This window comes from Dendropsophus ebraccatus, chromosome 14 (assembly GCF_027789765.1).
Source record: "Dendropsophus ebraccatus isolate aDenEbr1 chromosome 14, aDenEbr1.pat, whole genome shotgun sequence".
Classification (NCBI taxonomy): Eukaryota; Metazoa; Chordata; class Amphibia; order Anura; family Hylidae; genus Dendropsophus; species Dendropsophus ebraccatus.
This window is the reverse complement of record NC_091467.1, coordinates 63,302,576-63,325,668: the sequence shown is the minus strand read 5'-3', so window position 1 is coordinate 63,325,668 and position 23,093 is coordinate 63,302,576. Positions and strand designations below refer to the sequence as shown.

Below are 23,093 nucleotides of genomic sequence, written 5' to 3'. Positions count from 1 at the left end.
GCAGAAAAACCCCACCCAAGCTACAGACAAGAGCGGTGCTGTGTCTAGAAGAAAGTGGCCATGTTTTTGTAGCGCTGGAAAACCCCTTTAAGTGTAATAAAAAAAAAAAACAACAACTCCCTGGTGTTCTCTTGACTCCCTACAGCTGCTGCTGGAACTTCTGAGCCGGTCTCTGAAGTGACGGGCTGCTTAGCCAATCACTGGCCCAGACGGGACCGCACCAAAGCAGTAATTGGCTGAAAGGCCTGTCACTTCAGAGACTGGCTCAGAAGTTCCAGTGGCGGCTGGCAGGCAGGCAGGCAATCTGTCTAGCAGGCAGAAGCTAGAAGAACACTGGGGAGCTTCTACACTGCGCGCTGTGGAGATTGGTCCAGCGTCCATAGAGAATGAATTGAGCCGGACTCATCTCTGCTGCGCGCACACGGCTCCATTCATTCTCTATGGACGCCAGACCCATCTCCACAGCGCGCGTGCCAGCTTCTCACCGGGATATCTCCGTCCCGGGACCGGCAGCGGGACTCAGCGACATGAGGTAAGTATAAGGGGTTCTATCTGGGGTCGGGAGCCTGTCACCCCGGCGCGGGGGGTGACAGGTCTCCTTTAAGCTGGATTAAACGACAACGATCAACTGCTGATTGTTTCATCGGCTGATCGTTGTCTTTATTACATGGAGCGATAAAGAGTATCTCTAACTGAAATTTCAACCATCACCAACTACTTTGAAGACAATGGTGGTCGGTTATTGTTGTTAAATCTCACCCAACAGACGACTTTAACCCATAATGGACATCTTACAATGACAACATACAACAAACCTCTGCCACGGGACAGATGATTCTATGGACATGTTCGAGACCCAGATACATCCCAGAGTGCAATAATATTACAAGTTACTAAATCACCAGTTTTGGAGTCAGGAAGTATATGGGGCAATCGGCATCTGGTCTTCCGCTGTAACAACACAGCAGGATTATAGGTTGGATTTGATGGACCTTATGTACCTTATCAGTGGCTACAAACAGATACTGAGAGATGAAATACAATCCGGCTGGATGTAATGTGTGGATTGTAGCACTAAAAGGGATATCCAAGCTTAGGAAAACATGGCCACTGTCTTCCAGAAACAGCACCACCCCTGTTCTCAGTTTGGGGTGCTTTTGCCCCGTTCCATTGAAGTGAATGAAGCTGAGCTGTAATACCTCATACAACCCAACAACAGGGGTGGCGTTGTTTTTGCAAAAAAAGAGCTGTGCTTTTTCTAATCCTGGTTAACCCCTTAAAGAATGAGCAGCAATGCCACACACATCCTCTGGACTAGCAGGATGCTGTTTTTTTTTATTTTTTTATCCTGTACAATTCCTTTAACAATTTTAGTGATCAGCCATATTAGAACACAGGCGCACGCTTTAGAACTGAGCAGACACCGGGGTCCCCAATTCTTGGATAAAGATTTAATTAACAAGTTCCATAAACATAGAAAATGTAATATATCCAGTGCGGACAAGTGTCAAAAACCTAACAATAAGAAAAGTCTTAGTACTTAAAGAGGAACTACTGCCTTTATGTATTTATACAGTACAGTTACCGGCGGCCATGTTCATGTAGACTCCATCAGGTGAGCGCTACTATGGGGACATCCACCCGTCTTTTTATGGCTTCCCTGGAGGATACGGCTCTCATCCCAGCAGACATCTGTACTAGGTTACTGAATGCTACAGTAGAAGTACTTGTATTTATAAGAGGAGCCAGAGCCAGTGACTGGTTTTACTGTGATCACACATCACTGGAACCCACTAAAGTGTTGGTTGTGACCACTTGTCTGTTCTTGGTTGGATCTTTCAAGCTATTGATACATCTGTGACCACTTAAAAGGGGAACTATCAGCAGGTTAGACAAATCTAACCTTCTGATAACTTCATACTTACTGCACAGGAGACACCGAGGAGGAAGGTATGTCTCTTACCTTCCTCCTCAGCGCCGTTTTGATGCAGTTAATGGTGTTCCCCGTGGTCTGGCACTGGGGGGGGGAGGGGCGTTTGGAGTACTGCCCATTCCCATAGGGACGATCCGGCCGGTCCGATCCGTTCATCATTTTTAGAAAGGGGCGGGCCAGCCAGGGGCAGACCAGCGCTATGGTGCGGGCAGCACTCCTAAGCCCCCCCCCCCCGCCAGTGCTGCTAACAGTCTCATCAGACCGTGGGAAACAGGACTAACTGCACCAGAACAGCGGAGGAGGAAGCTAAGAGACATATCTTCCTCCTCAGCAGCTCCTGTGCGTTAGATTCGTCTAACCTGCTGATAAATCCCCTTTAGGGTGCTTTCACACACACCGTATCCGCAGCGGATTTTACAGTGCGGATTTAATGCTGTATTCATTCATTTAGTCAAATCCGCTGCAGATCCGGTAGGTGTGAAGGCACCCTTAAAGAGAGCTGTAGGTGCTGCTATTTCAGCTTTGACAGATACAAGCCATAGTGGTGGTCAAGTCTACGCCATCTAATGGACATTTGTTTCTTCATGGTGCGTTCACACCTACAGGATCTGCAGCTGATTTTTTGCAGCAGATTTCATTTAAATAACTGAACACAGCATCAAATCTGCTGCAGATCTGCTGCAGATCCTGTAGGTGTGAACGCACCCTCAAGGGGTACTCGGGTATCAGAATATTGTATATAAATAAAGTCTCCCCAAGATTTACAACCCTAACATAGTGTTATCACTAATAGTCCTGGCTTCAGTATGATTCACCCCTGACAGGAAGTTGAATATATAATGGCTACTAAATGTGTATTTTCTTCGCTCCTCCCTCTTTTTGAAGACAACGCATCATTCTCCGATGTCAAAAGAGGCTTGGTTGGGTCCTCTATCTGAGGTCTAGGCCCCGAGGCCCTCTGAATGCGGTCAGCCTCTCTGACCATTGTGTGCAGCTTTTTTACCTAATCTCGGAGTAACCCTTAACTTTCTAGTGCCCTGACAAATGTAGCTCCTGCTTTTACCCATAGTAAAAGGCCCCACCTAGGTAGAACCTCAACCCTGTATGTAGAACTATAAAGACTGGAATGTACTAGATATCAGTAACCAGCCCTAAATTTTATTAGCCATCGGTCCGGCCTGCACAGCACCACCAGTTACCTGAAGCCTAGAATGAAGCGGGAGCCGCACACCAGTCTTACTCTCACATCTCCCCCTGACTAACCTACTGTAGAACTGAAAAAATAAAAAAAACAGAAGAGTAACACAACCAAAAAATAAACTCAAGTCTCGTTTTAAAGATCCAAAACGCCTTTAGTAGTCGTCGTGTTCCCACATGTGTTTCTCGTAAGTTCTTTTCTGTGCGAACTTCTTCCCGCACACCTTGCACTTAAATGGGTGTTTCTTGGAGCGGACTTTCTCTTTTTTGTCATCATTCCTAGAAAAACAAAAAATAAAGCTAATTCAAACAACATCCTAAAACTCAAGACTCAAAGAAAGGAAGAAGGGAAATGCCTTTACTCTTCAGGGTGATCCTTCCTGTGCCGCAGCAGACCCGTTTTACATGCAAACGTCTTCTCGCATTTCTTGCATTTGTAGGGCTGATTTTGGCTGTGATCTTTCTCGTGTCTGACCAGCTCGCTCTTTTTGTCGAAGCGCCTGTCGCATTTTCCGCACTCAAAAGTTTTTCCGGCTGTGTGTCTCCTTTGGTGGACGAGTAAGCTACTTCTGTGGCCAAACTTCTTCCCGCACACTGCGCAAGGGAAGGGTTTTTCGCCTGTGTGCGCCCTTTGGTGTATGATGAACTGAGACTTGTAGTCGTACTGGATACCGCAGATGGTGCAGGCGAAGCGCTTGGTGGCATGGTTCTCGGCCCGGTGTTTGATGAGTTTTGCTTCGGTGCTGAACAGTTCCTCGCAGTCCTCACACTTACGTATGTGTGTTGGTTTGTGTGCCTCAAGAGCCTCTTCATCGGGGAAGGCTTCTTCACACTCATCACACTTATGAGTCATTTGGGGTTCCTCAGTCTCAGGGTTACTCGAAATCACTCTCTCACGGATTGCCACAGATTTTTCTTTTTTCTCAAATTCCATATCACTGTCTGGTTCCCAGTCTGAGGAGTCTTCATTTGGAGGGGGATCTGGTATGTCTTCTTCCTCATCTTCTTCTAACTCTTCAAACTCCTCATACTCAGTCATTGGATCTGAAAGAAACAAAGCAAACTGCTATAATCACAGCTACGATGCTTGCTGAAGGGTCAGTGCATTATGGGATATTTACATCTGACATTTTACCAAGACAAAATCGCAATAGGAAGCAGAGGAGCTGGCAATGCCATTCACATATACATAAAGCAATTTCTTACCAGAATCCCACTGTTCTGGGACTTCCCATGTGCGATTCAATGGGATATTGTCTGTAACAAAGTCCTCATAGTCCTCCTTGTGGTCTTCTATATAGTCCCATTCATCCATTGAGAAGTAGACTGCCACTTCGCCACACTTTATGGGGACCTGGAAAAAAAACGTATGGGAGGACAATGTAATGGAAAACGTTTTTTTTTCTTTTTAATGATTTTCCTCTGGATAGTTTCTTACACCGACGGCCATCTTCCCTGTAACACACGTCTCAACTCCTGACGTTGACAAATCAAAATTTTACTAACCAATTTTTCTTCACTGACTATTTGAATCTCCTACATAGAATGCAATCGAAATTATGGCTGCTCACCTCTCCGGTCAGCTCGTGCACACCATTATGGATGGAGTTCTTCTTTACAATGACCCATTCCTGTATAATGACGGAAAAACATCACATATAAACATTGACCAGTATGGATAATGTATAGGAATCATAGACTATACATATTAGTCCTCCTTCCTAGGCTCCCTGGCAACCACCTCTTATGTCTTTAGAAGAACTGCAAGGCAAATGATAACAGCGCCCCTAGTGGGAAGAGGCATGAAAGTACGGGATATTTTTTAGCCAAAAGAGGGGGTGGAACCATTAAAAAGGAAAACAATAATAGAAATATCTACACCTTTTTCTGTGTTTTGAATGCCTTTCTGGTTTGGCAAAATGCCAAATACTACATGTGTACCCAGATTTCTGAGCCCCTGCCTCAAACCCCCCCCCCCAAAAAAAATCCTCCATAAAGAGCATGTACTACCAGGTACATCCTCTTGAATTTAACCCACCGATAGAACGGCGCCCTCATGATAAGCCGATGCCGCGGTCCGTTTTTCAATCCGCGCTCCTCTATGACGCGGCTCCATTAATTCTAATGGAGCTGAGTCATAGAGGGGAGGGAATTCCCACCCACTGGGGGCGGGCAGGCCGACCTCTAGTGCTTCAGCACAGCCCAGTACCGCTGGATAGAACAGCGCCGTACACGGGAACTGGGCCGCGGTTAGAAAAATGGACCGCGGCACCGGCTTCCCCATGACGGCGCCGTTCTTTCGGTGGGTTAAATTCAAGAGGATGTACCTGGTGGTACATCCTCTTTAAAGGCGTTTGGTATTTTTTAAAATACCGCTGCATATAAAACAAACATCCTATGCTTTCTTTTGCGTGCTCCCCCGGTGTCCCCTGCTGACTGCAGACAAATTTGTCTTGGGAGTGACAGCCAATCACTGACTGATACGGGACAGCCCTGCGGCCAGTATTTGGCTTAAACAGGCAGTCACTGCCGAGACGAGTAAAGGTCCTTTTAGAATTGATTTTTAACAATCGTTATCATCAACCCGAAATTGTCTACCATATTACACAGAACGATCGTTGTTAGTTTCGTTCGTTACAACGGTCGTTATTACGATCGTTTACTCCATCAGATCCCAGCAAAAGAAGGAACAAATCAGAATTACACTGAACAAATAGTAAACAAATGTAGAACTACAATGAACGAATGTGAAGTTACAGCGAACAAATAACAATGATTTTAGGGTCAGATCTACATGAATGATCAACAACACGCAAACGATTTTTCAAATGTTGCCTGCAATTACAGAGGACGATCATAATTTAAATTTGAAAGATATAACAATTTTCTGCACCATAATTATCCTGTGTAACAGAACACTAAGTCTCGTAAGTGGAGGCTTTGCAGTTAGCAGAGGGAGACTGGCGACACCAGAAGAGGACACTGGGGGAAGTGCGGAGAGGTAAGCATAGGATGTTTTTTGTTTTATATGCACCAGCAGCAGTATATTAACAAATACCAAACACCCGACAACCCCTTTAACTGCACAATGCAGAGAAGGAAGCTCAGCAAGTTGCTGTTCCATTTGAAGTCTACGTAGTTCAATAGACATTGTATTAAGGAAGTATACCTATCGATCCAAAGTTCTCCTCACTGCAGACATACAATGAGATTGGGACCGCGTTCTAGTCCTGAGGATCTGACATCTATTAGCTATCCTGTGAGTAACTGGTAATTGTCTATTCTGGGAAAACATCTTTAAAAAATAAAACTTTGATGTGATATCTGTGAAGTCTTAGAAGAAAAGCTCACCTCTCCAGCTATCAGAGAGACGATCTCCAGGGCCTGGTTTAGCATTCTTGTTGACTTTAGCTCCCTAGATTTATTCATTGAGAAGACGTTGGCCACATACTGCAGTGTTGAGAACTACGAGGGAGAACAAACAAAGAGAATGAAGACAACGAGCATTGGTCAGCTAGCCAACAATAACTGAAGTTTCTGCAAGTCATAGGATCAAAAAACATTGTCACCAAAAACCTGCCAATCCCGCCAGCGCGTAATGGAGCCACCAGGAAAGGCCTCTTATGGTTCATTTTCTATAAGCAGGGTCCATAGAGACAACCCTTTCCAAGTGATGACCAAACTACACTACTACTATTCTAACTCTGCAATGAGCAAATCTCAAGTGACATGAAGTCAAACGTACCAGTTCACTCTCCGTATCATTGCCATGTAGGTATTTCCTAACTCCATACTCCGACATGACCGAGCATTTCTTCATTTCCTTATACTTTCTTGGCACCTTGTAGAAATGGTCATGCATCACTTTCCAGAGCTCTCCGCTCACGTTGTTCTCATACTCAGGCCACTGAATGGCTTTATTTACCTTGTTGGTTGTCACGTCATGGACCACTAGGCCTGTCTCATTGACAGTCTTCCGTTGTTTTTGTGGCTTGGCCTTTGGTTTTTTAGCACGGGCTTTTACATTCCCAGTCCTGGGAGGGGGGGATTTGCCAACAAAATTTGTTGTTGGTGGATTTCCATACTGATTGGGTATTATTTCCATATTATGTTCTATTGCTGATGTGCTGACATTTACACCTAAACCATTGGTGGCTATCACAATGTCTTGATTCACGTCAGGACCTATGAACTGGTTAACTCCCCATGATGCCACATTTGGTACCACAGACATGTTATTTGTCCACAGACCTAGAGGTAAGTAAATGTTCTGGAACGCTGGATTAGCTGCATTCTCATTAGATGCTTTATCCCTTTCTGGGAATATTGTTGGAATAGACCCGTCCAAAAGGATTTTTTGTGACCCAACTAAAGCATAGCATTCTGGAGCAAAATGGGCCGAGCAAATACGGGAAATTCCAATCTTTCCTTGCAAGATCCCCTCTGCGAACAAGTCAAGATCACCGAAATCTTGGTTTGTCTGCAGCAGCCATTTTTTAATGACATTCAAGTCCTTAGGAAACATGTGAAGGGTAACTCCAGGCGTGCTGTTCTTCCTCCCCGCGAAGTGCGGACAGCCCTGTACAATACATTTCGGCATCTCTTCTGCCTGAAAAATGACAAGGACGAAGTTATAACTCAGATCCCTTAACTTGTATACATGCAAGACTTATGCTAAGCACTTCCTACATATATGGGAGATTATTGGTCATTACTAATTCATTCCTTTAAGGGAGTTTGGCAAAAATGATAATGTTCCAGCAGGCAGGGAGGAACATAATAAACAAGCTCTACCTACCAGTCCCTGTGACTCCACAGCACTGCCTTAATGCTCCAGGACTTCCATCGGACTCCTGGATCTCCTCCTCCAGCGACATTACGGCTCGACTGATGGATTGCCAACTTAGCAAGTCATTGACTCGGGCGGGACATTGCTGTAGTCTTTGATTGGTCGATGGGGCAATCCATCAGCAGAGTAAGGGCCCTATTACACCAAAAGATGTCTGACAGATTATTTGACAGATTTATTCAGCCAAAGTCAGGAACGGACTATGAACAGAGAACAGGTCGTAAAGATAAGACTGAGATTTCTCCTCTTTTCAAATCCATTCCTGGCTTTGGCTGAAAAAAAAAAAAAAAAAAAAAAAATCAGTAAGATAATCTGTCAGACATCTTTTGGCGTAAAAGGGCCTAAAGGCATTCCCCCCGAGTTGCAACAACATCGGTACTTTGGGGGGCTTTGGCGGCATGAAGAGAGGTAAGTAGCGCTTGTTTATTATGTTCCCCCCTGTCTGCTGGCAAATTATCATTAGTGGACTTCTCCTTTAAACAGTTATAATAGTGAAACCCTATATTATGTGCTAGAACCCAGAAAAACAGGCATTTGACCGATAACAGGGGAATTTTCCTTAATGGTGCGTTCACACCTACAGGATCTGCAGCTGATTTTCTGCAGCAGATTTCATTTAAATAACTGAACACAGCATCAAATCTGCTGCAGATCCTGTAGGTGTGAACGCACCCTAAAGGGGTATTCCACTCAAACATAACTTGATATTGATAGATCATGCCCTGCAGGGAAACAGTCCAGGACAGGCATTCACCGTCCAAGTCGTCTGTGCTTCACGGAGCAAACATGGAACGTGTGAATACAGTCTAAGAATTCATTCCATACTTGTTATCTATTCAGTCTCATTCCCCCAATTCTGAGCTTCTGCTTTCTACTGAAGACACAAAAATCTGTGAGTTTCTCTTCATCTCTCCCTCTTCCTCCCTCCCTTCTGAGAGGGCTGATGTACACAAGTTCCTGGCAGGCTTTATCTGCAACTTTATAGCTTTTTTGTAATGCTGGGAGGGTTAATCTGAGGTCAAACTGCTGATGAATGCACTGGGAGAAATTTATCAAAAAGCGTCCCAGGCATATGCTACAGAAAAGGAGCAGATTCTCCCCTTATCCATAGCATACGCCAGCCATATCCTCCAATCGCCCCATCCCGCGTCTGATTCATCATGATTTGAGCCTGCGCACAGAGGTAGATTTATTGCACAATGTCTGCACCAGACGCAGGGCCCGTTGGCTTCACAAAGAGGAATGCACTTCTTAGTAAATCAGGCCAGGAAAAAGGGGGCAGGCGTGCGAGTACACCAGTCTTAATAAATGTCCCCCACTGTGATTAATCATCCAAACATTACAAGATTGCAGTCAGGGATTGTTTACATCAGCCGTTTTAGAAGGGAGGGGGAGGATATGGAGAGAAATGCTCACACACAGAATTATGTGTCTTCAGCTAAAAGCAGCAGCTCAGAATTGGGGGAAGGAAAGTGAACAAATAAATAACATGTATGGAATGAAATGTTAGTCTCACCATGGGCAGCAACATATGAAAAAGTTATGTTTGAGCAGAATACCCCTATAAAGAAAATAACCAAAGCACTAACTATAATAGGAGTTGCACAAAGGACATAGTCCCATGAGCTGTGCCGGTTACATAGCTTCGGAAATCACAAACAGCGTGGCTAGTGGGGCTACGTAGTTTGTGCAACTCCCACTGCAGTTAATGGAAATAACCCAAATTGTGTAATTCCTGTGCTTTGCCTGTTTTCAGCTTCTTAACAAGATGGGAATACCCCTTTAATTGTCATCTCACGTTCTTCATCGTCCTTCCTGTAACACACATCTCATATTACAGAAGTCATGGATATTGTACAAGATAAAAATCAGAATATTCTATAGAACAGCAAAGACTGATCATGGGAGGATGAGAAAGTTCCAGGACACAAGAAAAAGCATCATATGTGCCGACAATGCAAAAAATTAGAAACGTGAGATATTCACCTTCTAGAACAAAAACAAGAGAACCACAAAGTGCATCAGCTTTATTGAGTATTTTGCTAGACAACCACAACTCTATACAGATATGACATGTTATCTATTGGTCAATTAAAGACATCTGGTTGTTCCAATAGCCAAGAGTGCCGACACCTCTGGATGATTCACTTGCACAGGATTGGGGTCCAGATCTATACAGGACAGTTGCCGACCTGCACTGCAGTTTATTGCTGTATGGAGAATAGTTGTCCCAAGTCTCCCCTCTGCAAGGTTCTGGGGTCAGTCCCACAATCTCTCGGGAGGCTTTCATATTGGTTGTGGTTTTATGAAGCACCGATGTCCGTGTGATGGTGCAGGACTCAGATCTTAGACAACCACTTGTGCAAACTAAGATAAAAATACAATAAATCTATACTGATATCCAAATTACATTGATGCAATCGGCTAGACAGAAGGTAATACAGATCTTGATAGCACAACGCAGGTTGGGTACTGGACTTTCCACAACATCCAATACTTCAGTCCATGTGACGTACTAACCTAACAGCGCCTGTAATCTGAACTGTGAAACTGGCAGAGCTGTCCAAACACTGGCATATTAGAAGACAGTCTTCTTTCTTGGGTAAGATGGTTATATCAACACGAACAGTATTCTTACCAATAAAGGTCTATTGATATGGACGTTCCATGTAAGCACTTAGTTGTCCTACTTTTTTTTTTTTATGTGCACCGTTCCTTGGCTTTATATATTGGCTGGGACGTTTAGGGTTTTCTTCTTTGTCTTTAACCATGGTTTCATCACGGCCTTGATAAACTGGAAATATGCTTAGGAGGGCATCAGGCCTGGAGATTCTTCTGGTTTCAAGTTTTTTTTTTTTAATAATATTAAAGAATCATAGTCATAAAAGAGACTTGAAGCTAGAGTAAATACGTAGATTCTTTTTTGCATTTGATTGTTTTTGTTCCCTTTTTAGTATATTTTACTAACATGTTATCAAGTCGTGCTTTCGAGGCAGGTCCTGGATGTATCCATTATTTATAGCATATTCTGTAGCTATACCAAATTATTTTGGATGGGGATACTCGTTTAAGGCACGTACATACACTCCTCTTCCAAGGCGAGCAGCTACAGATCGGAGGTACGAAGGTACCAGATCATAATATGCCTTTATTCCTGAGCTACATCCAAACATTAATACATCAGCGAGGACATGGTGCACCCACATTCATGGATTATTATTGTCCCATACTCTTCGGTTACAATCTGAGATTTACATTTTATAAACTCCACTCAATTTTATCCCACCACCAAGAGAGATTTATTTTTAACATTAAAGTTTGCCAAAAGTTACATAAAAGAAAAAAAAAAAAAGCTGAGGATTGTCTACTATATTCTTATACAATGCAATGTTTTTTACAGGTGTTACCTACACAACAGTATATACCCCAAGAACAAGGCGAGATGAGGATTTGATGGAACATTCTGTCTAACATACATATGGGCACAATGACTGGGTATGGGCACGGATGTTTGGGTATGGTGGGTTTTCAAAATGGTTCTTTTGGGCACATGGACAGGTTTGCATGAGTCGGATAACTTTCCTGAGCAAAAACAGCTTACAGATGTATCCGCCATACTAACCTCATGCAGACTGTGTTCTGTAGCTCTGACGTTCGTTTCGTCTTTAATGCCAGGGGACATCAGATGGTTGTCTTCGTTCTTGGGCGAGTCTACTAAAATGCGTAAAATACCATCATCCTCGTGGTCTTCTGGCTGTTCATCGATATTTTCAGATTTTATAGATGTTAGTAAGCCCGGATGAGGCACGTCCACATTTTCCTGACCAGCACATGGGACTTCAAGCAGTTCTTCTTTAAGATGAGGATGAGGTCTGGGGTGCACACCAACCCGAGCATGATCCCTGTCTGACACAGATTTATTGTACCATCGAACATATGTAGTATCAAAGCAAGACACGTTCGTCTGGGTATCCTCACCCCCGAACAAAATTTCTCTGTTAGTCCATGTTTCTTTCCATTCCATGGGAGTTGGTGGGTTGGAAACTTGACTGGAATCTTTGTTCCTTTTACGCCGCTTCCGTGGCCGTTTCCGATCATAATATGCCCCAGGAGAGGGGAAAATGCTTGGGAGGGCGTCAGGTCGAAGTATCTTTTTATACTGATTTATTATATAACTGTCTTTTGTAAAATGGGCAGAGCAAAGGCGATATGCATTGGTTTTTTTCCTCTCGTAGATGCGTTGTGCCATTTCATCTAGGTCTTCATATATCTGACCAGTTTGGTAAAGCCAAGCCTTTATTTGATCCAGTGAACGGGGAAAAGAATGTAATATGACTTCAGGGAATTGACCCTTGTTCCCACACCGGTGTGGACAGCCTAAGACAATACAATTAGGCATGGTCGTCCCCCTGCAAAGAATAAGACAAAACAGACAGTTTCCCTTTAATAAAGAAGTAACTCTGACAGTAAAAAGCAGAATAAGAGAGACTAAAATGTCTAAAACTTTGGCATATGTTTCAATACAAACCCTAATTCAGGCAAAGGCATCTCCTAAGGGGAATCTGCAGACCTCCAGTTGTTGCAATACTACCTTATCATGCCTGGACAACTAAAGGCAGGCATGATGGGAATCACAGTCTTTCAACAAATGGGGGACTGCAGATCCATCACCGCTGCTGTTAACGTTACTGACCTACCATCGCTCCATATGTTATGTCCAAACAGGAGTAGATGAATCTTAGTCCCACTCATCGTCTGTGAGACATCTACCACGCACCCCCTCCTCCCAAAACAAATAAATAAATAAATAGGCAACATTTATGAAAATTATCCACTAACATTTTTCTACCACTGATCTAAGGGTGCCAATATATCTATACACAGACCCCATTTATGTCTATGGCCCGAATGCAGTCAGCTAGTGACTATTTTGGGTAATTATTATACATGATTAAGCATTTTTTCTTAGTTTAAAACATGTGGTGTACTTTGCTAAAAACCTTGTGTATGTGCGGAAAAATTACCTAAAGTAGTCACTAGCTATGTTCAGTCCACAGGAGTAAAAGTCCGAGCACAGATACGTCAGTCCTCAAATTTAAACCCTGCCTTAGAGGCTGCGTTTTTGTGTGCATTTAATGCATATGTTTCAGAGTAGAGTAAAAATATATGTTAAACATTTCCCTTCCCACTGAAAAATGTATTCAAAACTTAGTTGCTGTTTTTTTTTTGTTGCTGGATATAAAACGTGGTTGAAACTTATTGAAAGAGAAATATACACAAGAACGCAGCCTTACATGCATTCTCACTGTTTGGCATTTAAAGTGGACCCGTCGTAAACAGAGCCATCTATTTTGCGAGGATGCAGCTGGTCACTTGGCAAAACCATGAGTCATTAGTAAAGTAGAAGTACTTACCAAACCCCATCCGACACACAAGGCCACAAGGCTGTCACTTGGGTCCACAGCGATCCATAGGCTTTACTTCTCTAAATGGCGGTAGCTCATGATGTCTAGAATCCATCGACATGAGGATGGCATTGAGAGGAGACTTTGTGCCTGACAATGCCCCCACTGACTGTCACTTTCCTAAATAACCAGGAAAATGGGTTCACCAACATTACTGCAGTACTCAAACCTTCCTGAATAGAACCAAAAAAAGTTACCAAAATTTTAATGTTATAGAAACTTGAACAATACTTGGTGGTTGTACGGCTCCAACAAAAAGGCTCAGAAGAAAACTTTAGTATAAAAATGACTGTGACAACAAGCGAAAATGCAGATGTAAATACATGAACTATGTGATGGCTCAGACACTACAGATCTCTGTCCCACTACAACAGATACAGATGACAATACCCCGTAGCTCCGTGCAAATACTGATCCACGCGCTCCCGGAAGTCATCCATCCCAATCTTCAGCCAAGTGGTGGTGGGGATGGGCTAAGAGACTCTACATACAGCATGTAAAAAAAAATATATATAATATATACAGACTATTCACACAATTCTAGTGCCCAAAGTTATGTGAACACACAGACAAAAGCATATGAAACATGATCCTGGAGCCCCAAAACATAAAAACCCTTCAAAGCCGATAATATTGGGCAATAATATTAAAGGTAAAGTGTTATGGGGCATGCTGCTACCAGAGATCCCGGGCAGTGACCTGCCGTTTCTCTCCCATGGAGGTGCCCAGGAGTAAATTTAAATTAATATTGATGCACGGCCCATAAATGTTCTGATATTAGAGCCATCAGCAGAATACTGCTGTACACTAATCGGTGCCATCACACAGTTGGAGTGCATAAAGTCTTCTGGGTCTTACCTCCGATGGTGTAAATGGGGTTTGATCACTGGAGGTGACAGTATGGTCTAAGGCAAAGAGATCTGACCACTCTCTCTACACATTGGCCCATTCACGATAGGTTGTTGAACCATTGTAGAACTTGACATCATGGGCTTCAATCCTACAGTATCTCAACCCCATGATGGTATGATAAATGGAACAGAGACCACAAAAGACGCCAAGTAACATGGCCACCCATGGAGGTCACTGGAATGAGTGCATATGATCCATAAAACCTTCTATTAGTTATTGGCAATGGCCCTTATATGTTCCTCCACAACAGGGTAATCCACACTGTGCCCCTTCTTTTACTGCACCCACAAGGGAACAAACACCCGGGCAGATGGTCTGTGTGGGGGCTGCACAGTCACCAAAACAACCCACAGATATAGTATAAGTAAGAGCAGGGATGGGGAACCTGCAGCACTCTAACTGTTGCTAAACTACTATTCCCATCATGTTTGTCCAGCCAAAGCATTTGTTTTGGCTATCAAGGTCTGATGGAAATTGTAGTTTAGAAAACATAGAGGGCCGAAGGTTCCCCAGCCTTAAAGTGTCCCTGTCGTTATAACTTTCAAAATCTAAATCAACAGTAGATGTGATATAAAGCAAGTTTGCAATATACATTCATTTTTTTTGTTATTATGCTGTAAAACAAAGCTAAACTTACCAGAAATTAGGGCTGGGCGATATTGGTCTAAATCAATATCGTGGTTTATTGCACATGTAGCCGTGGTAACGATAATTGCACGATAATTATGACACACCCCTTTTTGCAAACCACACCCACTTGCCGTGACAAACTGGCGATATTTTGATTCAAAAAAGTAAAAAAAGAACTCACTGAGCAGCAACCTGTGGTTAGTCTATTATCATTATTATTATTTGTCATTATTAGGGGGTCTCAGCAGAGACCTGGATATACAGGTATACAGCCTCTACAGGATGTGTATACTCAGGGGGTCACATAGGGATAGGTGTGTATGACTATACAGGGAGGGCGGACAGGGGTGTATGACTATACAGGGAAGGCATATAGGGATAGGGGTGTATGAATATACAGGGAGGGCGGATAAGGGTGTATGACAGGGGGTGCACTCGGGCATTCTCACCTGGGCCCTGCTGCTCCTCCCGCTCTGATACCGGCGTCCCTGCACATAACGTGCAGCGCTCACGCCAGGCCGCGCGTGTGTGTGCGGAGGTGCTCTGGCAGGGAGATAGAATTCAAAAATACCGCAGATACCGTCCTGGCTAAGTTAAGGTCGGTTAACCGACGCCGACGGTACCGGTATTTTTGCGGTATACCACCCAGCCCTACCAGAAATCCAGGTCCAGTCTCCTGAAGGCAGCTATACTTACTAGAAGTCCAGGTCCAGTTTCCAGAAGGCAGCTATATAACAGCTATACTTACTTGTATTCAGGTCCAGTCTCCTTAAGACAGCTATACTTAATAGAAATCCACGTCCAGTCTCCAGAAGGCAGCTATATAACAGCTATACTTACTAGAAATCCTGGTCTAGTCTCCTGAAGGCAGATATTCTGCTGGTTGAAAAAAACAGACTAAACACAGGAATTCCGGCCAGTACAGAGAGTCACGGCTCAATGTGTACATCAGTCACATGACTGCCTTCTCTCCATGAGCACTCAGATGGCCTGGGATACACAGGACTTCCTGTTTTGTGGCTGTTTCCTTTTTTTTTTTTTGAGGAAAAAAAAGTGCCAGAAAACAGGAAGTGCCGTGTTTTCCATGATAACTAAAAAAAAAAAAAAAAATGTAAATTGCAAACTTGCTTTTTATCACATCTACTGTTCATTTTGATAGTTATGATGACAGTGACACTTTAACTCAAATCATTCATCTCCATCCGGAGGCCTTTAAAAAACTACAACTCCCATCAGCCAGTGGTTGTCCAGACAACTTGCAGTGGTTGTCCGGTAACTTGCAGTTCTGCAACAGCTAAAGATAAGGATGAGATCACTGAGTTAAAGGGGTACTCCAGCAAAAATATATTTCTTTCAAATCAACTGGTTTCAGTAAGTTATATAGATTTGTAATTTACTTCTGTTTAAAAATGTCAAGTCTTCCAGTACTTATCAGCTGCTATATGTCCTGCAGGAAAAGTTGTTTTCTTTTCAGTCTGACACACTGCTTCCAGAGCAGGAGAGGTTTTCTATTGGAATTTGCTGCTGCTCTGGACAGTTCCTGTCTCGGACAGAGGTGGCAGCAGAGAGCACTGTGTCAGTCCAGAAGGAATACACCACTTCCTGCAGTACATACAGCAGCTGATAAATATGAGAAGACTTGAGATTTCTAAATAGAAGTAAATTAAAAGTCTGTATAACTTTCTGAAACCAGTTGATTTAAAACAACTGTAGTAGCCATTTAAAGATGGAGTGTGATGGTGTGGCACCACCACATGGATGTGTACCAGCCAACAGGTCCACTTTAAATGTTTGTCATCACTTTTTTACTTTTATTGTGTAAAATAAAAATAATTGTATATTACAACTTTATGGTCACATACGAAGCATAATATCACATCACTCAGGGTCTCACTAAAAGGGGTCCTCCTACTATAATCCTTACCATAGGTGATACATGTCCGATTACTGATCCCTTTAACGCAGGGGTCTCAAACTCAATTTACCCGGCGGCCGCTGGAGGTAGAGTCTGAGTGAGGCTGGGCCGCATCAGGGTTTACACAAGAAAAACAAGATAGGAGCCCTCCATAGCCACTCCCCTACAGTCACCACATGCTGCTGACTGAATAGTACCCCATATAGTATCCAATCCCAATTATAGTGCCCCATATAGTATCCAATCCCCCCATATAGTGCCCCACATAGTATCCAATCCCCCCATATAGTGCCCCACATAGTATCCAATCCCCCCATATAGTGCCCCACATAGTAGCCAATGCCCCCATATAGTATCCAATCCCCCCATATAGTGCCCCACATAGTAGCCAATGCCCCCATATAGTGCCCCACATAGTAGCCAATGCCCCCATATAGTGCCCACATAATATCCAATGCCCCCCATATAGTGCCCACATAGTATCCAATCCCCCATATAGTGCCCCACATAGTAGCCAATGCCCCCATATAGTGCCCACACTATCCCACCTGACCCCCCCCCCCCCCCACACACACACACACATACTATCTCACCTTACTCCCCCCCTACACACACTACCCCACCTGGCCACCATCCCCACACACACACACTGCCAACCCCCCAGCCTTCCCACCCCCTGGGTTACAATAGAATACTCACCAGCTTGGATCCGCTGGAGCGTGGAGCCGCCACGGCCGTCCATCCAATGAATGAGGGGCCGGATGACGTCACTGAGCAGCACGTCCTCAGCCTGCTGTATGTCCGTGGGATCCGGCCCTATGTTCCGGGGAGCGATCGCTGTCGGGCGCCAGCACTGCCTCCTGTAGTTTGACGTCGGTAGGCAAAAGACTTTCCTGTCCGGGGCACTGGCCCCGAATCTTAATGCCTAGCAACATCACTGGGTCGGGCCACATATAATGCGGGTCACTGGGTGAGGTGGGGGCCGCAAACTAGTGTCCCGAGGGCCGCGAGTTTGAGACCCCTGCTTTAACGCGAATTAAGAAATGTGTGTTGCCCATAGCAACCAATCACAGAGCAGCTTTCATTCTCCACAGCCATCTTCTGCACTGTGGTTGCTATGGGCAACAAGGACGAGCAATTGGCGGAGAAAGGACTAATAGACGCTGCCGGATATCACCGATACGCTGTAGAGCTGCTGCCAGCCCCAATTGTTTCCTTCTGAAAGTCACATGACCAAAAATGTCGTCATGGTGATGCGAGATGTAATTCGACACAATGTTGTCACCACATAATAATGCAATACTCACCGCCTGCTGCAAAACTACAATTCCCAGCATGCCCTGAGGTAGTTTTGCAACATCTGAGGAGCCAAAAGCTGCAGAACACTGATATAACCACAATAGAATGATTATACATCAGCTTCGATTATATAATAATATAACATAGAGGGGGAGGGGCTTCAGAGCAGAGTCTAGTGCTCATACATTATAACCTGTACATTATAAGCAGGAAACTCACTACCTACCTCACTCAGCAGCGTACAAGATGGAAATAACACGGTTGGGAAGGAAGCGGCTCGTTGATTGGCTAACAGGCCGTGACGTCATTAAATGGTTCCTTTACGTCCGATAAGGATTGTGGGAGTTGTGGTCCCGCTCTTCGATGAGACGTAGAGTTCCCGCCTACCAGCCGCGCGACGTAACGAGCCACTGCCAATCAAAACGCTTTGGCGCCTAAACAGAGTGAAACCACATTCCCCAGAAAGCGCTGCGGCGACGGGCAGGGCGTGGTGACGTCACCTCGCCGCCGCAGCCAATCAGCGGGCAGAGGCAGTGTTGTTCCCTCCAAGCTGCACGCTGGGTGTCTGGGGCAGGTAATGTGAGGGGCGCAGACCCCGCTCTGTCATCTCCTCACAGGAGGGGCTCATGTGTGACCGCCATTACCCTGGTGTACACAGCAGGGGAGGTGTGTGTGAGCCCCTCACCTGATTGTACCGCAGCCTCCTGTGTAACCGGGGGGTCCCGAGTCTCTGTGAGGGGGAACACGTGACTGACCTGTATAACAGGGGGGCTATAGCTAATACAGGGGTATATTCATCTCTTATAGGGGGACTATAGCTAATACAGGGGTATATTCATCTCTTATAGGGGGACTATAGCTAATACAGGGGTATATTCATCTCTTATAGGGGGACTATAGCTAATACAGGGGTATATTCATCTCTTATAGGGGGACTATAGCTAATACAGGGGTATATTCATCTCTTATAGGGGGACTATAGCTAATACAGGGGTATATTCATCTCTTATAGGGGGGGCTATAGCTAATACAGGGGTATATTCATCTCTTATAGGGGAGGATATAGCTAATACAGGGGTATAACCATCCATTATATGTATAATATGGGGGCTATAGCTAATACAGGGGTGTAACCATCCATTATATGTATAATATGGGGGCTATAGCTAATACAGGGGTGTAACCATCCATTATATGTATAATATGGGGGGGGTTATAGCTAATACAGGGGGAGGCTATAGCTAATGCAGAGATATAACCATCCATTATATGTATAATATGGGGGCTATAGCTAATAGAGGGGTATAACCATCCATTATATGTATAATATGGGGGCTATAGCTAATAGAGGGGTATAACCATCCATTATATGTATAATATGGGGGGGGTTATAGCTAATACAGGGGGAGGCTATAGCTAATGCAGAGATATAACCATCCATTATATGTATAATATGGGGGCTATAGCTAATAGAGGGGTATAACCATCCATTATATGTATAATATGGGGGCTATAGCTAATAGAGGGGTATAACCATCCATTATATGTATAATATGGGGGGGGTTATAGCTAATACAGGGGGAGGCTATAGCTAATGCAGAGATATAACCATCCATTATATGTATAATATGGGGGGGTTATAGCTAATACAGGGGGAGGCTATAGCTAATGCAGAGATATAACCATCCATTATATGTATAATATGGGGGGGGTTATAGCTAATACAGGGGTATATTTATCCCTTATACAGGGGCTATAGCTAATGCAGAGATAAAACCATCCATTATATGTATAATGGGGGGGCTATATGTAATACAGGGGTATAACCATCCATTATATGTATAATGGGGGAGGCTATAGGTAATACAGGGATATGACCATCTATTCTATGTATTATAGGGGGGGCTATATGTAAGAGCCCGTTCACACTACAGATTCGGCGCGGAGATCCTGCTTGGATCCCCTGCCTGCCCGAGGCCTCCCATTGAAAGACTTAGCAGGAGGGATTCGGGACGGAGTCTGCGGGCGGGGGTTCCGAGTGGAATCTTCTTACCGAATTCGAAGTGTGAACGGGCCCTGATATAGGGATATGACCATCCATTATATGTATTATGGGGGGCTATATGTAATACAGGGATATGACCATCCCTGTATTATAACCCTCCATTATATTTATTATAGGGGGCCACAGCTTATACAGATATATAACCATCCTTTATATGTATTATAGGAGGCTACAGCTAATACAGGGTAATAGCCATCCATTATAGGGGGAGGGGTTTTCAGCTAATACAGACTTATAACCATCTATTATATGTATAATATGGGGGGGGGGCTATAGCAAATACAGAGATATGTATTATAGGGGGCTACAGTATTTGGTACGCTGCCAATTTTGCAAATTTTCCTACCTAGGTAAATTTTCCCATCGTAGGTACACTTGTGAGAGACAGAATCTATAAAGAATATTCCAGCAGATGTGGTTGGTAAATAACAGAATGTACACCTGCCTGGGATAAACATACATCTATCCTAAGAGAATAAGTAGGAAAATACTTAAAGTGACTGTACCACCAGGCCCAGGCTGAAGCACTGGAGGCGGGCCGACCCAACCTTAGTGGGAAGAAACCCCAGCCCCTCCAAAGGCATCCAGTACCAAAATTACAACATCTTCACCCTGTCACTACTGAGATACTCACAATTTTTTCACCTTTGATGACACTAGCTATAGGCAACTTAAAGGTACAGCGATGGGCACAATTTGTGCACCCTCCTCCGGTGGTGGGTGGACCAAATTGTATTCACTGATAGTAACGTCCACTTCACAAAGCACATTTTATTTTGGGGAGGGTACATATATTTTATTTATTTATTTTTTTTAAAGGAGGCCGGGAACTTCTTGCACAGTTTGTTTCTCATTTAACCCTTTGAGGACCAGGCCCAAAATGACCCAGTGGACCGCGCAAATTTTGATCTTAGTGCTTTCGTTTTTCCCTCCTCCCCTTCTAAGAGCTCTAGCACTCTCAGTTTTCTATCTACAGGCCATGTAAGTGCTTGTTTTTTACAGGAATAGTTGTACTTTGTAATGGCGTCATTCATTTTACCATAACATGTATGATGGAATTCCAAATATATTATTTATGAAGATATAAATTGGTGAAATTGTAAAAAAGAATGCAATATGGTAACGTTTGGGGGGTTCCTGTGTCTACGTAATGCACTATATAGTAACAGCAACATGACACTATTATTCTATAGGTCAGTCCGAACACAACCATATGCAGGTTACACAGATTCTCTAATGTTATATATATATTTTTTTATGAAATCCTTTTTTTTGGCAATTAAATATTAATAAAATGGGCCTATTGTGACGCTTATAACGGTTTTATTTTTTCACCTACGGGGCTGTATGGGGTGTAATTTTTTCCGCCATGATCTCTAGTTTTTATTAATACCATATTTGTGAAGATCGGACGTTTTGATCACTTTTTATTGATTTTTTTTAATATATAATGTAACATAAAATCGGTAATCTGCGCACTTTTTCCCCTCTTTTCGTGTACGCCGTTTACCGGTCGCAATGACGCTTGTTATATTTTAATAGATCGGACAATTACGCACACTACGGTATATTATATGTTTATCTATTTATTCATTTTTATATGTTTTATTTATATAATGGGAAAGGGGGGTGATTTAGACTTTTATTGGGGGAGGGGTTTTGGGGTAGTGTGTTAGTGTTTTGAACTTTTTTTTTTTACACATTTGAAGTCCCTTTGGGGGACTTCTACATACAGTACTTTGATTTCTACACTGATGAATGCTATGCCATAGGCATAGCATTGATCAGTGTTATCTGCAATCTGCTCATTGAGCCTGCCTGTGCAGGCTCAGTGTAGCAGATCGCCGATCGGACCGCACGGAGGCAGGTAAGAGACCTCCGGCAGTCCGTTTCAACGATCGGGACCCCCGCAGTCACACTGCGGGGGTCCCGATCGGTAAGTGACAGGGGACTCCCCCTGTCACTTACACTTAAACGCCGCGATTGCGGCGTTTAAGGGGTTAATGACACGCGGCAGCGCGATCGCTGCAGCGTGTCATTGCCGGTGAGATCCCCACCTGCTATGAAGCGCGCTCCGCTCCGGAGCGCGCTTCATAGCGGGAAAAACACCCAGGACGTAAGGTTACGTCATGGGTCGTCTGGGGACAGACTTCCATGACGTAACCCTACGTCCAGGGTCGTCTAGGGGTTAAAGGGAACTTGTCACCCCCCCGTGCCGGGGTGACAGGCTCCCGACCCCCGTTAGAACCCCCTATACTCACCTAATCCCGCCGGGTCCCGCTTCTGGAGGTGGTCGGGTGACGGAGATCTCAGCCGCTGCAGGAGAGTCCAGCGCTTCGTCATTCTCTATGGGTGTTGGACTCATCTCTCAGCGCGCGCACGCCGGGCTGCAGCGGCTGAGATCTCCGTCACCCGACCACCTCCAGAAGCGGGACTCGGCGGGATTAGGTGAGTATAGGGGGCTCTAACGGGGGGTCGGGAGCATGTCACCCCGGCACGGGGGGTGACAGGTTCCCTTTAAACAAAAACCAAATCAGTATGTATTTCACCTTTGAGGTGTGTGTGTGTGGGGGGGGGGGGGCATAAATTTTCTAGTCCTTACTGAGGAATATAATGGGCTGACAATAATGTACCACAAGGATGCAGCAACCAATAATGTACTACTAGAGATGAGCGAACCTGGAGCATGCCTGAGTCGATCCGAACTTTCGGCATTTGATTAGCGGTGGCTGCTGAACTTGGATAAAGCCCTAAGGCTATGTGGAAATCATGGATATAGTCATTGGCTGTATCCATGTTTTCCAGACAACCATAGAGCTTTATCCAAG

The 23,093-nt window shown here is 44.2% G+C and overlaps 2 protein-coding genes across 6 annotated transcripts in view; one reads left to right on the top strand and one right to left on the bottom strand.

Annotated features, from left to right (window-relative positions):
* Positions 1 to 1,310: 1,310 nt before the first annotated feature.
* Positions 1,311 to 18,671, bottom strand: LOC138772781 (uncharacterized). 3 transcript variants are annotated; one of them, XM_069953441.1, is made up of 9 exons: positions 18,427 to 18,671; positions 13,394 to 13,564; positions 11,602 to 12,388; positions 6,876 to 7,739; positions 6,482 to 6,595; positions 4,702 to 4,761; positions 4,337 to 4,484; positions 3,493 to 4,174; positions 1,311 to 3,409 (listed from the first exon to the last, which is right to left on the bottom strand). In XM_069953441.1, exons 3-9 carry the CDS (start codon positions 12,376 to 12,378, stop codon positions 3,286 to 3,288), a joined length of 2,769 nt encoding a protein of 922 aa, XP_069809542.1. In that variant the 5' UTR covers positions 12,379 to 12,388; positions 13,394 to 13,564; positions 18,427 to 18,671; the 3' UTR covers positions 1,311 to 3,285. The 3 variants fall into 3 exon arrangements, with proteins under 3 accessions (XP_069809542.1, XP_069809543.1, XP_069809544.1); XM_069953442.1 differs by lacking the exon at positions 13,394 to 13,564; XM_069953443.1 differs by lacking the exons at positions 11,602 to 12,388; positions 13,394 to 13,564 and having other exon boundaries at positions 18,427 to 18,661.
* The window catches only part of LOC138772782 (uncharacterized), an 18,469-nt gene continuing 13,945 nt past the window's right edge, over positions 18,570 to 23,093 (top strand). Inside the window, exon 1 of one of the 3 annotated variants that reach the window (XM_069953445.1) lies at positions 18,570 to 18,774. Coding sequence is in view for 1 of the 3 variants with exons in the window: in XM_069953444.1 (XP_069809545.1) it covers positions 18,827 to 18,866 (40 nt within the window). In the remaining 2 variants the exon portion in view is untranslated. Of the gene's footprint in view, positions 18,775 to 18,808; positions 18,867 to 21,145; positions 21,247 to 23,093 lie in introns of those variants that run through there. The other 2 variants (XM_069953444.1, XM_069953446.1) reach the window with 2 other exon arrangements.

Bases quoted from the DNA above. Each gene is read 5' to 3' on its own strand.
- LOC138772781 (XM_069953441.1), bottom strand. From the start codon at position 12,378: ATGCCTAATTGTATTGTCTTAGGCTGTCCACACCGGTGTGGGAACAAG. The intron at 7,740-11,601 runs GTTAGTATGGCG...GTCATTTTTCAG, and splicing joins CAGAACACAGTCTGCATGAG to GCAGAAGAGATGCCGAAATG. The intron at 4,762-6,481 runs GTGAGCTTTTCT...GTCATTATACAG, and splicing joins TCTCTCTGATAGCTGGAGAG to GAATGGGTCATTGTAAAGAA.